Source organism: Psittacula echo, assembly GCF_963264785.1.
Source record: "Psittacula echo genome assembly, chromosome: Z".
NCBI lineage: Eukaryota > Metazoa > Chordata > Aves > Psittaciformes > Psittacidae > Psittacula > Psittacula echo.
Genome location: NC_137742.1, coordinates 98,557,360 through 98,570,434, shown reverse-complemented (window position 1 = coordinate 98,570,434; position 13,075 = coordinate 98,557,360). Strand labels below are relative to the sequence as shown.

The 13,075-nt window shown below is 40.4% G+C and overlaps 1 protein-coding gene across 2 annotated transcripts in view; it reads left to right on the top strand.

Annotated features, from left to right (window-relative positions):
• Positions 1-744: 744 nt before the first annotated feature.
• ADAMTS18 (ADAM metallopeptidase with thrombospondin type 1 motif 18) overlaps positions 745-13,075 on the top strand; it is a gene marked incomplete at both ends in the record, with an annotated part of 73,985 nt that continues 61,654 nt past the window's right edge. The window contains 3 exons of one of the 2 annotated variants that reach the window (XM_080637774.1): positions 745-846; positions 1,010-1,088; positions 2,968-3,284. In XM_080637774.1, the coding sequence (XP_080493900.1) occupies positions 745-846; positions 1,010-1,088; positions 2,968-3,284 (498 nt within the window). Of the gene's footprint in view, positions 898-1,009; positions 1,089-2,967; positions 3,285-13,075 lie in introns of both variants that reach the window. The other variant, XM_080637773.1, reaches the window with a different exon arrangement.

Sequence of the window (13,075 nt, the reverse complement as noted above, 5' to 3'; positions counted from 1 at the left end):
GACCAGAACCAGGTGCAGCACTTGGCTCCTTTCACCCGTGTAAGCCACTGTGTAAAAGCTCCATGATGGACAGGAGCATTGGATTTTGAGTAACTGGTCACAGCTGTGTTTTCTTTCCAGACAGCCTAATCTTCGTTTGATTTGCTTGTTTGTCTGCCTGTTTTGGGTTGACTCTGCTCCTCTCCCAGCATCATCACAAGGACTCCGTCCATTTGACGGAGTCCCGTGTGTTGGACCCCTCCTTCCACCCTGCGAGGCTCCCCCGGTCCTGCGCGGGTCCCCGCAGGTGTGTGCCAACACCAGCGCTGCTCTGCCCCGGCCCCTCCGCTTCCCCCGCCCCTGGGGGGCCGCAGGCCCCCCCCCCGGCCCAGGTGCCTCCCCGCCCGAGTCCCAGCCCCGGCCCTGCCCCGCCGCCTCCCCATTGGTCCCGCCTGCTCTGCTCCTCTTCGCGTCGCCCCCCGGGCTGCGGCCGCGCCGAGACGCGGCGCCGGAGGCAGCGCTGCCCCGCGGCGGCGGCGGCGGCGGCGGCTTAAAGCGTGCGCGGCGGCGGTGGCGAGGCGCGTTCACCCGCACCGCACCGGGCGCCGCTCCATGGGCTCCGCCGCCGCGCACGGCGGGGACGCGGCTCTGCGGACTGGCTGCCGGAGCTGTTGCGGGGCAGAGCCCAGGTGACCATGCGGGGGATCCGGGCTCGCCCGCCGCACGCTTCGGGGAGCAGATAGCACGCCAGGTGCGCGGCGGAACATGGACTGTCTCCTGCTTGTCGGCTGGACTTTACCTGTTGCGATACTCAGCGGCAGCTCCATGCGTTTCCTGGCTCTCCCGTGGCTCGGAAGCGCTGTAAAGGCAGGTCGAGAACACTTTCTTTTGCAGTCGCCTGGTGTACTTTCAGACCAGGTTACTGCACCGTTTCTGGTGCCTTGTCTTTCTGCCTTCCCTCGTCAAGTAAATCTCGCCCAATACTTCTTTTTTTTTTCTCTCTTTTTTTTCTTTTTTTTTTCTCTTGCAGACCCTTCAGCTGTGCTGCCTCTGTTGCATGTCTCATGCAGCAACTTTAACCAGTGACAGCATCAGTGAATTGAATCATGGTTTGTATCGCTCTTTCTGTGTATATGAACATTTGCGTGGATGCATTTTTTTTTGATGGACTGAGCATTTAAGGGGAAGAAGCCGCAGTGTTAAGGGAACATTGGAGGGAAAGCAAGTTAGCTGCTGTAAAACAGCTAACCATGGGCAGAGATTAAGTTGTTAAACCCCGTGTGCAAAAGTTAAAAGGAACAATATGTAACAGCAAAGCAAATGAATGAGATGGTAAATACACCCCCGTTTACATGTGTGATTAGAAAAATGAATGCATATGTAGCCACAACAACAAAACCTCGTGTGTCTGGTATGGAAGCAATGAGACAGAGGTAATGGAAAGGTTTGGGTTGGGAGAGCAGAAGCAGCCCTGGAGCGCAGGCTAAGGGAAAACAAACCTGGTGAGGAAGGACTTGTGTGAGTGAGAGCTCAGCAGCTGTTTGTTCCCAGGTTGCAGATACTAGCACTTAGATGCTGATGACTTTGGGAAGTTTGAAGTGCAGTATATGCTTTTTATTGGGTGCGAGTAGAAACAAAGTACAATAGAGAACCACACCAGGGTGCAGAAAGGAAAACCCTCCTGCACCCTATTGTCTACTTGCTGGGGGATTCCCTCTCCAGCAGCTGCTTGCATTTTTTGGCCACCAGCCTGCTTAGCATCCTAAACTCCTGCCGTTGATTAACACCACTTGAGGAGAGTCAAAGCTTTTGATGTATTGTTTCCCCTGTCTTAAGGAAAAACAACCTCACTGGTAATGTTTTCAACTTAATGTGTGTCAAATAACATCTATTCAGGCAAAGAGATTGATAGTTTTTGCAACATCTGTTACAACACAAGAAGCAGCATTTTATTTTTTTTTTTTTTCTTGTTTTTTGAAAAATGTTATTTCAATTTAGGAAGAGAAATGTATTGTTTTACAGTCAGATGCATGAGCATCTTTAAGTATTCACAGAGAAATACAGCTCAAAACTGAAATGGGGTTGGGAAACAGTTTGTTCAGCATAATTACTCATACAACCAGGAGTAGGTGCAAAGGTCCTAGTTCAGCCAACGGCTAAAATTCAGATCCGGATTCCAGGATGCAAGTAATCCCTATATATGGCTAGATCACCAGTGGTAATGTACTTCAAGCTAGGCACCTGCTTATACAGCTACCTGAGTCACGGCCTCTTTTTTAAACTTTCTTAGGTGGTTGTGATTAGATCTTGGCCTTCTTCTCACAAATAGTTTTGTAGTTTTTCACATATTTTATCCAAAACAGTAAACTTCTTTGACATACAATTAGCAATGGCTGAATAAAGGTTATTAGGTAGGATGTAATCTCTTTCTGCTGAAGGTCAGTTACAATTTGAAACCCAGTTTAACCAAGTCACTACAAAGAGATGAGGTCTTGCTCAGTTAAGGCATTAATAAATTAATCCTTTAATCCATTTGAATAAGTGGTACAGTTCTACAAAGTCTCAGTCATGGTTACCCCTACAGTGATATAATATTTGCTGCTTTCTTAGGGAAGGAGAAAACCCTCTTAAGCATGAGTGGCCTTCACATTTGACAGCAATTAATACAGGGAGAGGGGAAAACCTCCGGATCTGCTGGTGATGACAAATGCCTTCAGAAGACTGATTGTGGGAATGTTCACAGCTATGCTAGTTAGTCTGTACCTCTCAGTGGGGCAGAAAAGAAACAAACTCAGTTTGAGAGCCTGTGTGAGTTACGGGGGTGAATTTCTGCAGGCAAGACTATACACATGTTGCCTGCAGAGCTTTCAGGCCGTTTCCAGAATGAGGGAATGCTTCCTGCTGTAGTGAAAGTCAGATGCTTACCACATTATAATGACACCTTATTTATTGGATAAAAAAACTGATGCTAACTTTTTATCATTACAGATTATGTATTTGTGACACCTATCAAAGTGGATTCCAGTGGATCATACATTTCACATGATGTTTTGCACAGTACTAGGAGAAAGAGATCAACTCAGAGTTCAAAGAGTTCCTTGCACTACAAATTTTCAGCATTTGGACAGGAACTTCACTTAGAACTTAAACCTTCAACCATTTTAAGCAACAGTTTTATTGTCCAGGTACTTGGGAAAGATGGAGTTTCAAATTCTCAGGAACATGAAATTGAGCAGTGTTTCTACCAGGGATTTATAAGGAACGATAGCACCTCCTCGGTAGCAATTTCTACATGTGTAGGCTTGGTAAGTGTTTCTTTAAAACAAATCAGCATCAAAAGTATTTTTCTATGTGGAATAGTAGCTGAAGGTGATTCATATAATATTTGGGATACTATGCACCATTGGAATGTCCTAATACCACTAGTTGCTATTGCTTTAGCAGAAGAGGTTTTGTTATAGCCAATGAACTGCTTCACACCCTTTGTGGTTTTTGATTAGTCTTTTGGGGTAAAAAGCACAGAAGACTGGCTGGTAGTCCTAGCAGTTATACCATACCAATTTTCATTTGTTTGTGACAAGTGATATGATTTTTGCTTGCTTTTAAGTAAATACCATTCTGAACTTATATGAATAAAGAAAAAAGAAACCAATCTGTAAGCTTGTAAGGAAAAAAAATATTATACCTAGGTTTATCAATTGCATTGAGGAAGGGCAAGTTCTCTAGCTCAGCAGCAGTTAGGAACCAATTTCCTTCAATTCTTTTGACAATTCCAGCCTTATTTGGGATTATAAATTTGAATTAGTTGATCTCTTATAAAAGTGTTAAATATTATCATTGCTTATTCTCCATTTATGGATGTCATCCAAGTTCATGAAAAATTATTACTCAGGAGTGATTTTTTTCAAAATACATTTGACAGTGCTCATTGCCTTCAGAGAAGTCTTTATTGATGTAATTCAGAAGAATCATCTACAGAACTAATAATTATTGATTTTCTTTAGGCTTAAGCCCTTGTACTTGCAAAGCAGTCTCTTATGGATGTGGATTAAAGCAATGACATTTGAGCATAAGGTGTATAAAACTACCTGTATGCTTTGTGGTTGACTAAGGTCCAGAGGATATGTTGGGTCACCCTCTAGAAATCTGTTTTGCAAAGGTACTTGTCCATAAGGGCTATTAAACTGTGTGACCAGACAAAAAAAGGAGCACTTGAGACGCCCAGTGTTTCCTTTGAAATAGTAGTCTGTGACTTGAAAACTGTTGGTTAGGAAGAGCTGTTGAATACTGATAAGTAGTTGAAGTAGTCTGAATTATAATTTGAATGCTCTACTTTATTTATTTATTTTAAATTCTTAGCAAGTTAGAGGAATTAGTATGTTATAGTTCATTTGAACAGTTGAAAATGCGACTTTGAAGCAGGTGCCAGGTACTGGAGTGAAGCTCTCTTGTTTTTTAACTTGTGTTTGTGTTAATATCAGATGTGCTTAGCTATTTCTGTGGAAGCTTCATTTTCACAACTACTAGCTTTATTTATGCAGGAAAAAAGCCTGTTCTCACTTAGTGCTTGTCTTTTCCTATAAAGAAGTGGTCTACCTGTACACAACAGTTACAGTTTGGGTGATCTCCCCTGTTTGGTCACGTTTTGGTTTTTAACATGCCTTATGAGCTAAGTGAAGTTGGGCTTGTCAAGTCTTGTCTGGAGAAAGAAGGTTCAAGTCTGCCTCAGGCCACAAAGAAACAGAATGTGGTGATCTTAACTGAGGCTGAAATGGATCTTTTACCACTGTCTCGACATAGAGATTGTTATGACTGGTAAGATTCACTTAGAAAAGATCCAGAAACTGATCAAAAGAGAATAAATATTGCCATGAACAGATTTATTATGGCAGTACCTAAGTTTTTGCAATACCTAGATTATCAACAATTAGAGTCTTTAATCGGTTCTAAGGTTTAGTAGATTTCACTTTAAATTGTTATTTTAAGCAGGTAAGTGAAGTAAACCATTACTTACAATAATCTCCTGCAGAGTAGGTATCACAAAGTGTAATTTTTTTCCTCTCCCTACCCATTTATTAAATAATTTCAGTGCACCTAATGAATCCCAGGGAAATTATCAACAGGATTCTTAGTCTTTCAGCTTGCAAGGCTGCTTGCTTGAAACTGTGTCGTCAGCTGTCTATAAAGACAACCACGTCACTTTTCACTGTGATCCAAATTCAGTAATCATATGTTAAGTCTGGACGCTGTGCTCTGATCAAGAGAACCTTGTGAATAGCTTCTATATCCTCTTTGCACCAACTACTTTTGTCACTTGGTTGCCCTTCTTTCCTATTTGCTTTGTTCACTGCAATTAAACCAAAAGTGGTGTTTCTTCTATATGGTTGGTAGCACTAATCTTTCCATTGTTCCTTTCATTAGCAGTAGCTTCCCTACAATAAAACTGCAGTGACCCATTCTTTCAAGCCTGGAACAACACAATGTGATTTAGAAGCAATTGCAGTTCAATAGACTACAGGGACTCTTTGATCTAATTTTTGGATGACCTAGAGTATTCAGTCATTCAGCTGTTTGTTATCTGCCATTGCCTGAAGAGTAGACTTTCAAGAGAGTCTATATGAAATGGTTTGTTAGGCAAGATGACTTTAACATTGGAAAGGGGCAAGAATTTGTTGGTTTGGTACAGATCTGTTAAGAGATGTGTGTATCTTACTTGTGTTTTAATAGCTTAGTTGACAGTAAGGCCCCACAGTTTTATGCTGATTTGCTGATTTGAGACCAAATGTTTCCATCAGTCAACACAATTTTCTTGATGCGTCAGAAGGCAAAACTGCGTCTATGCTGTATCTGAATAAGTACTTAATATATTAAGTTAGCATTTTGGGAGAATGTGTACAAGTTTAATGTGAGTACTGTCTCTTGTCTCTTCATCATCAAAGTGTTGAGGTGCTTTGATTTTTCAATGGGAAATTTGCTTTCTTCTGTCTTCTGCCCTTTCCTGCTTCCTTTATTTGCTGGAGCAAATCTGTTATGCAGCAAGAAACCCATGATTATATCTTTTAAATGGAAGTATCTTGTATGCAAAGAATCTTCTTTCAATCTTCCTACGTGTCTGCTTCACCCTCAGACATTGAGTAGCAACATCATACTTAGTGATAAGAGTATGACAGATGCATTAAAAGCCAGGCTTATATTGTACATAGTACAGATTTGCTCTGTCATTTTATCAAAGTTGCTCAGAAAATGGATGTACTTCACTCACCTTCAGAAAAATGTGTTCTGGACTATCTGTGGAAAATATGATACATTCCTTCCAAAGAAAATGTGATAATTTTGTTCATTTTCATGTGTTTTGTTAATACATTCTCACTTTCAGTGGTATGTTTTGGGTGGGTTTTTGTTTTTTTTTTAACTCTTAAAACCTTGGGTTAATGAGTTCACTTTTATTAGTAAATACAATTCGAGTTTCTCTCTCTGGCATCAGTTTAATGTGGCCCAACTAGACACTAATGCAAACTTTTTAACTCCTCTCTCCACTGATGTTCATTATTACTTGTAATAAAGGTCCTGCATTACTCCAGCATGACTTCTTGGGGTTTCCTTAAATCCCTTCAGCAGTCCCAGTTGATATATCCAGACCACTGGTTTGTCTTACTGCTTTATCCTTGGCCTGCATTCTCCAATTCATGCTGTTCATTCTTCCCAAATTAATTTTTTTCCAAACTCCTGGCTTGAGCCAATTCTTACTTAATTGTAATTATATTACTAGTGTTATTTAGTAATATAGTATTTCTTATAATTGCCTTTAGCAATTGAATCTAATTGGGAAGCAGACTATGCCAAATCCACAGAATACAGGAGGGGGTGGTGTCAGTTTTTCAGAAGAAGATGGTACTGGCTGCTGTTAGAATGAAAGATTGGGTTTAGGGCTTACTCAGTGTTATCTGTATTCCTGCCTCATTCACTTGCCCTTGCCCATTCTCATCTGCAATTTGTGCCATCTCATCTGCATTAAAACCAGATATTTACTGTTGGTTCTCTCTCTTTAACTCCCCTTTCATGATGACATTGTGTCTGAAGGACTTGCTACTGTCTTAGCCTGTGTATAAACTGTGTGGTTGTCTCTTTTTGTAAGCTAGTTTTTGTCTCCTATCTCATTATGTTGTGTCTATGTATACAGAATCTCTTGTATAAAGTGAGCTGTTTGCAGTCACACAGTAAATTAGACCCCCGTAGTTTTCAGTAGTCCATTTGTGTTCTAAAGACATTCTTGAAAGTAATTTGTAACTGTGCATTTTGGAGCAGAAGTCATGTTCCCCTTGTGAACAAGAACTCTCTCTTACAAAGTCAAACAAATTTACACTATAGTCCAATACTCAACATAGAAAATAAGGAACATAATGAATGAGTAGTTTATTATATAGCATGTGTAGGGATTTTGATGCTACTTGTCAGATGAGACAGGTGAGGATATACAGCAAGTACAAAACATGCACCCGGGGGAAAGAAACATACAACATAAAGGAACTCTCCTACCATTACAGAGTAAACATGCATGTATATTCAGGGTCAGAGAGAAAATTAGTACAGTTCAGGTCTGTAAAACTATATGAAACACAGGTTTATTGCCCAGGCCAAATTCAGCCCTAAGCAAGTGCGCTTGCCTGAGAGGCTGCACCTGCTTACACTAGAGGTGAATGTGTGCCATTCTCTCTCTTTTATTTCTGTACCTCAGTTAGAACAGTGGAGTCAGTTTCATGCACTAGCTAGTGCCCTCCTTTGTTTTTGGTAAGATGTGATTGAATCTTTCCTTATAATGGGCCTCTTTCTCTTGTCTCAAGTTCTGTTATGTTTGTTAGTGTCTAGTCAAGGAAAGAGAAAGAGGAGGGAAGGATGCATCATGTTACACTTGCTGAGCTGTCAGAGGAGTTTACGACTGGAGCAAGAGTTGGATGCAGCACTGAAAGATATATAGGAGATGTATTAATTCAGTGGAAGTTGTGTGAGCATGTCTGAGGGCAGGACTTTGCTCAAAGTATCAGAGAAGCCACAAAATTACAGCTTCTTAACACAGTCTGGCCACCTAAAAGGCAGGCAAAGCAATTCATGTACCTGTTTTTTGTAGCTGTTTAATTACACCCAGTATTAGCATTATTTAAGTTCATGCTAACAACAGCCTCTTATTCCTTGAGCTCACACTTTAAGTCTAATTAAATATGTTGAGACAAATCCCAAGGTTACTCTGCAGACAAACTCAAAACCAGTGAGCCAGACTGCTGGTAAAAGGACAAAATAATTGCCGCTCACACTGAAGTTCCTTTAGAAACCTACAGCTGTAAAAATAGGACAAAATTTCGCCCTCTGGGATCTTGAAGAGAGACTAAGTACAGAACTGGTGATTAGACTCATTCTCAAAACTATTTTTAGTCCACCCAGAAGCCAATATACAAATCCTACATTTTCTGCCATTATACCAGCACAACATGAACAGCATCTGGCATATGAGTTCCTTGACTTTCTTTATATTCCCACACCATTATATCCATCCTTTATAAAATACAAACTGTGTTTTACAGGATCATAATTTTTTTCACTGCACATTTTGCCATTATTCTTTCCGTAATACGGTAAAGATGAAAATAAGAAAAAACCTTGCAGGAAAATGAGGTGACAATGGGAAAGAGCCATATTCTTTAAGATATTTTAAATTATACTAGACAAATAAAAGACACTGTTTCTGGTCTCAGCATTGGCTTGACTGCTGATGAATTGTGTGATTAGATCATTGATTGTCCTTCTCCATATCTGTGTGATAAGCTTTCCACTTAAGACAGTGATATGCTAGGCATTTTGTCCCTGCTGATTCCTGATGGGTAAGAAATTGAATTAAAGAAGATAAATGATGGAGAAAAAGTCTGCTTCTGCTGGACAGGAAAACTAATAGCAGTTGCATTCTTCCACGATTTATATAAAAAAAGCCCTGGAAGCCTGGAACATGCATAGAGGAAATCCTGTGTCACTGAGAGTACTTTGACTCCATCAGCCTGAACACAGTGTGCTGTTTAGGAGAACAGCTCACAGGAGTGCCCGCAGGAGTTGGTACTCAGTCATTTTTGCTTGCTCCCTTAGTGCTGCCAGTAAGAGCATGGAAATTATTCATTGGTGTATTTCAGATCAAACTTCAGGCTGTTGCGAGCACTGCTACTTGCACCCTTAAAGGAAGTCCAGAAACAAGAAAACTGAGTTGGTACTCAGTCATTTTTGCTTGCTCCCTTAGTGCTGCCAGTAAGAGCATGGAAATTATTCATTGGTGTATTTCAGATCAAACTTCAGGCTGTTGCAAGCACTGCTACTTGCACCCTTAAAGGAAGTCCAGAAACAAGGAGCCGTCCATTTGTGCATAGATAGGCAGTTCATCCTGGCCTTTCTTGTTAAGCCTAGTCTTATCATAAGTTCTAAAGGAATTAGTAGACTCTGTCTATACTTGAAACATCAGTATTTTTCTTGCTGTAGCAAAGTCTTTCCACAAAACTTAGTTCCCACACTTTCCCTGGTCCATTAGAGTGAAGCTTATAGTCAAATGCCCTCATAAGGGTCAGAAGAGGATGACCTGTCTGCACAGACTTGACCTCTTCATAACAGGATGTCTTTGATGTAAATGAGGGTTTTTATTTTAAGCGCCACTATTTTCGTTTGGACCATCTCTGCTGCTAAGATGCGACATATTCTGTTCTGCACAGCTGTGACCTGCTGAACATATAAAATATGTCCCTCTTTAGAGGCTGATTCTAATAACTAATAGCAGCTTTCAGTCACTAATAATTAACCTAAACAAGGTTTTATTTCTATCTTTTTCCCCTTTTTCATCTACTTCAAAAGTGTTTGAGGAAGATACCAGGTTTGGAGACCTGGAGTGTAAAGGCTTTTGTTTACCCAAAACACAATGACGGTCTGTGAAACTGTAGTTCAAGTCCAACTCAAGCAGACCACTCCTGACCCGCAGCAGTAGAGCGGAAAGTACAGGAGTATCTTGGTTGTGCCCTAGCCCCACCACACAATCCACTTGATCTGAGCAAACAATGGGATCAAAACTGCTCTTAAACGTTTTGTTTCTTTTTGTCACAAGCTTACTCCCTCAGCCTCTCTGCACAACCGGGGCCCTGACTGTGGTGACAGCTTTGTGATTTGCACACTTGTACTCAGTTGGGAACCTGACTTTGATTCAACGTAGGCTTCCAGTTATGACTGGTCTAGGTGGTTGCTGAGGGTTTGTTACTAGCTCCATAAGTCCCTTTTGGTCATTTTGGCACGTGCAGTTTTTGTCACAGTTGCGTTTGAGTCTGCAAGACATTTAAGAGAATGTTTTCTGATTTTCAACTTTTTAGGGAAGTGTTTATTTTTTTGATGCATGACATGTCCCATTCTCTTTGAAAAAGATAGTAGATTGATCACTAGGACTGGTGTGCAGTACTGCAAACAGTGAAAGAAGGATGAAGGTTTAAACACTGTTTTCGATGTCTGTGGTCTTGAAATTTACAGTCCATGGATGGGGGCAAGGTAAAAGCTGGGGCCATGCTAGACAAAGACATCAGAGCTGTGATGCCAATTATTTATCTGTCAATTCTTTAAGACAATTTCAGAGCTATTTGCATCTGATTTCATTCTCTCCTGGGCATGAGTAATGTTGACTTAACAGACATATAGCGTTTTAGGGATTTTCTAGAAAATACCATTTTTTTTTCTGTTTGGAAGTTGCAGTGTCCAGTGATACCTGACAGCACCCCCACTAAAGTCAGCAGCCTTTTTGGGCATCCAAAGCGTTCTCTCTGATTTGACTCCTGCCCACATACAGAAGTTGTTACATCCATATGCATCACTTTGTAATGGTCTCTCAGTGAGCTGGCAGGAGAGGGGTTAAACTTAGTTATCTTAGTTATTATGCTAGCATTGAGAGCTGCAGTGAGAGCTACAGTGAGTTTTATCAGCTACAACTCAGACTTCAGTATCTTTTTTCTAAAAACCACTCGTTTTGTATTAGGAAGGCTCTGACTAGCCCTTAAATGGTATCTGAATTGAACTTTAATGGATAATTACATTACAAACAAGGTTTTCCTCTGTCTTCTTGATCATGTCACTGGGAGCAGAAATGTTGGTTCTTTCTTGCCTTTTCTTATCCCATTTTAATCCCAATTCTGTTGCTGCAGGTCTACCATAAATTACAGTATGCTAAAGGAATTTCCTATTGATTTGCTTTGACAGTGATTTGACCAGCTATGTGAATAGCTGATGGAAGCAGAACTTATCTTCGGTTCAGGCAGTAAAGCATTGACTAAAGCTTTGAGGTAAACATTTACAGAAGAAACCTGGAATCGTAATGCCTTGCAGCTCAGCACAATTTACAAACATGTATTAATTAAGCTCCAGTGCTGGCTTTACTGTGTGTTAGATGAGAACAGCATCCTGGGTCATAATAGGTTGACATCAGTAACCTTTTATTGTTTATCGTGCTCGGAAGTCACTAAGAATGAGGGTGAAGAAATGTCAAATAATCAGGTCACACGCAACTGAATGAGTCTTGATGGTTGAAGCTCAGTACCGTGGGAACCATTATTGTCCAGCGTAATTTCTGGAACATGCAAGTTAATTTCTTTTTTACAGTGTGAGTTCATAAGCTACGGAAATCTATAAACAAGTTGTACAGTCAGATGAAAATCCTTTCCCTCAGTCTCATATGTGGCTGCCCAGCTAGCTCCTGCCAAGAAAATAGTAAAAGAAAAAGGTTTGAAGGCAAAGATAATAGGTCTTGAGGTTATTCTTACTGGAATAACAAGGCCCAGTGCAAACCTGCTTAATAGTAGAGGAAGCTGAGGCAATAATGTGATATTTACTTGCACAGACAATGGGGTGTTGCCTTTTCACTCTCCTGTGGCATTAGCATTTCTAGCTGCCCTACTATGTACACAACACACTCATGGCTTTATTCTTGAGGACTGGATTCTTGCTGTTCACAGTGGGATCACTTGAATGCTTGTGCTTGCCTGCCTAATATATGTTAATTGAAGGACTTTTGTGTCTCACATCTTTATTAATATTAATGGAATGAGATTTTTAATGGACCTATACAAAATATGCTTGACCTAGCTTGAGCCCTCACTTTTGTTTTTATACTCTGCAGCACAGTGCGGCTTCCAACTAATTTAAGAACGTAATATTATATTCCGTGGTAGAGTACACAAACTAATGAAACATGAATTACTCTTCAGATCTGCAGTTTCTTTGCCATGAGATATGGAATTTATATGACACCAGAATATAATTAGTTTTCGGGTTTTTTTTTAAAATTGTGAGATTAAAACCAGATTTGCTTTTTCTTTGTGCAAATTATTGCACTTCAGTGAAAAGAATGAGCATGTAAAAATAATCCTGTCTTGACCAGACTTGGCTTATGCGACACACTCATTCTTTTTTTCTAGGAGGAAGTCATCAAAACAGTAAGTCTTAAAATTAGGCTAGACTAAACCTCAAGAAATATTTTGAGTTAATATTGTAATTGAAGCATAGTCTGTTCATGGTAAGGAGTAGGTATAACTGCTGTAACTGCTGTAACACAGTGATGGAGAAGAAAGTTTAAACTTTTCTAAAAATGTGGCTTCCCAGTTTCATTTATTGTTAACACTTGACAGAAAGTTTTGTTATTTGTTCTGTTAGATGCAAGTATAAATTAAAAACTAAAATGCCACTCTTGGGCTAGGGATGAGATTAATTTTTTCAGCGACTATAGATGACTATAGTATGGGCAAGAAAAACGCTTCTATCACTTGCACCTTTTTGCTGCTTTTTCTGACAAAAGATCAGTCCACCATGTTACACTGTTTGCAGTAGATGTCTCTGACATCACTGTAGAGACCAGACAACTGCAACTGTATCTCCAGTCTCCGTTTTTTTTTCTGTTTGCTGGCTCCTCTTCATGCTAGAAGCCATGGGAAGGCTGTAGGGATATTCTTTGCACTCCCAACATCTCATATCGATGATCAGATTATTATCCTACCTCTAAGCAGCAAAAGCTTATGCAAAGGGGTGGAAAAAGACAATTTCC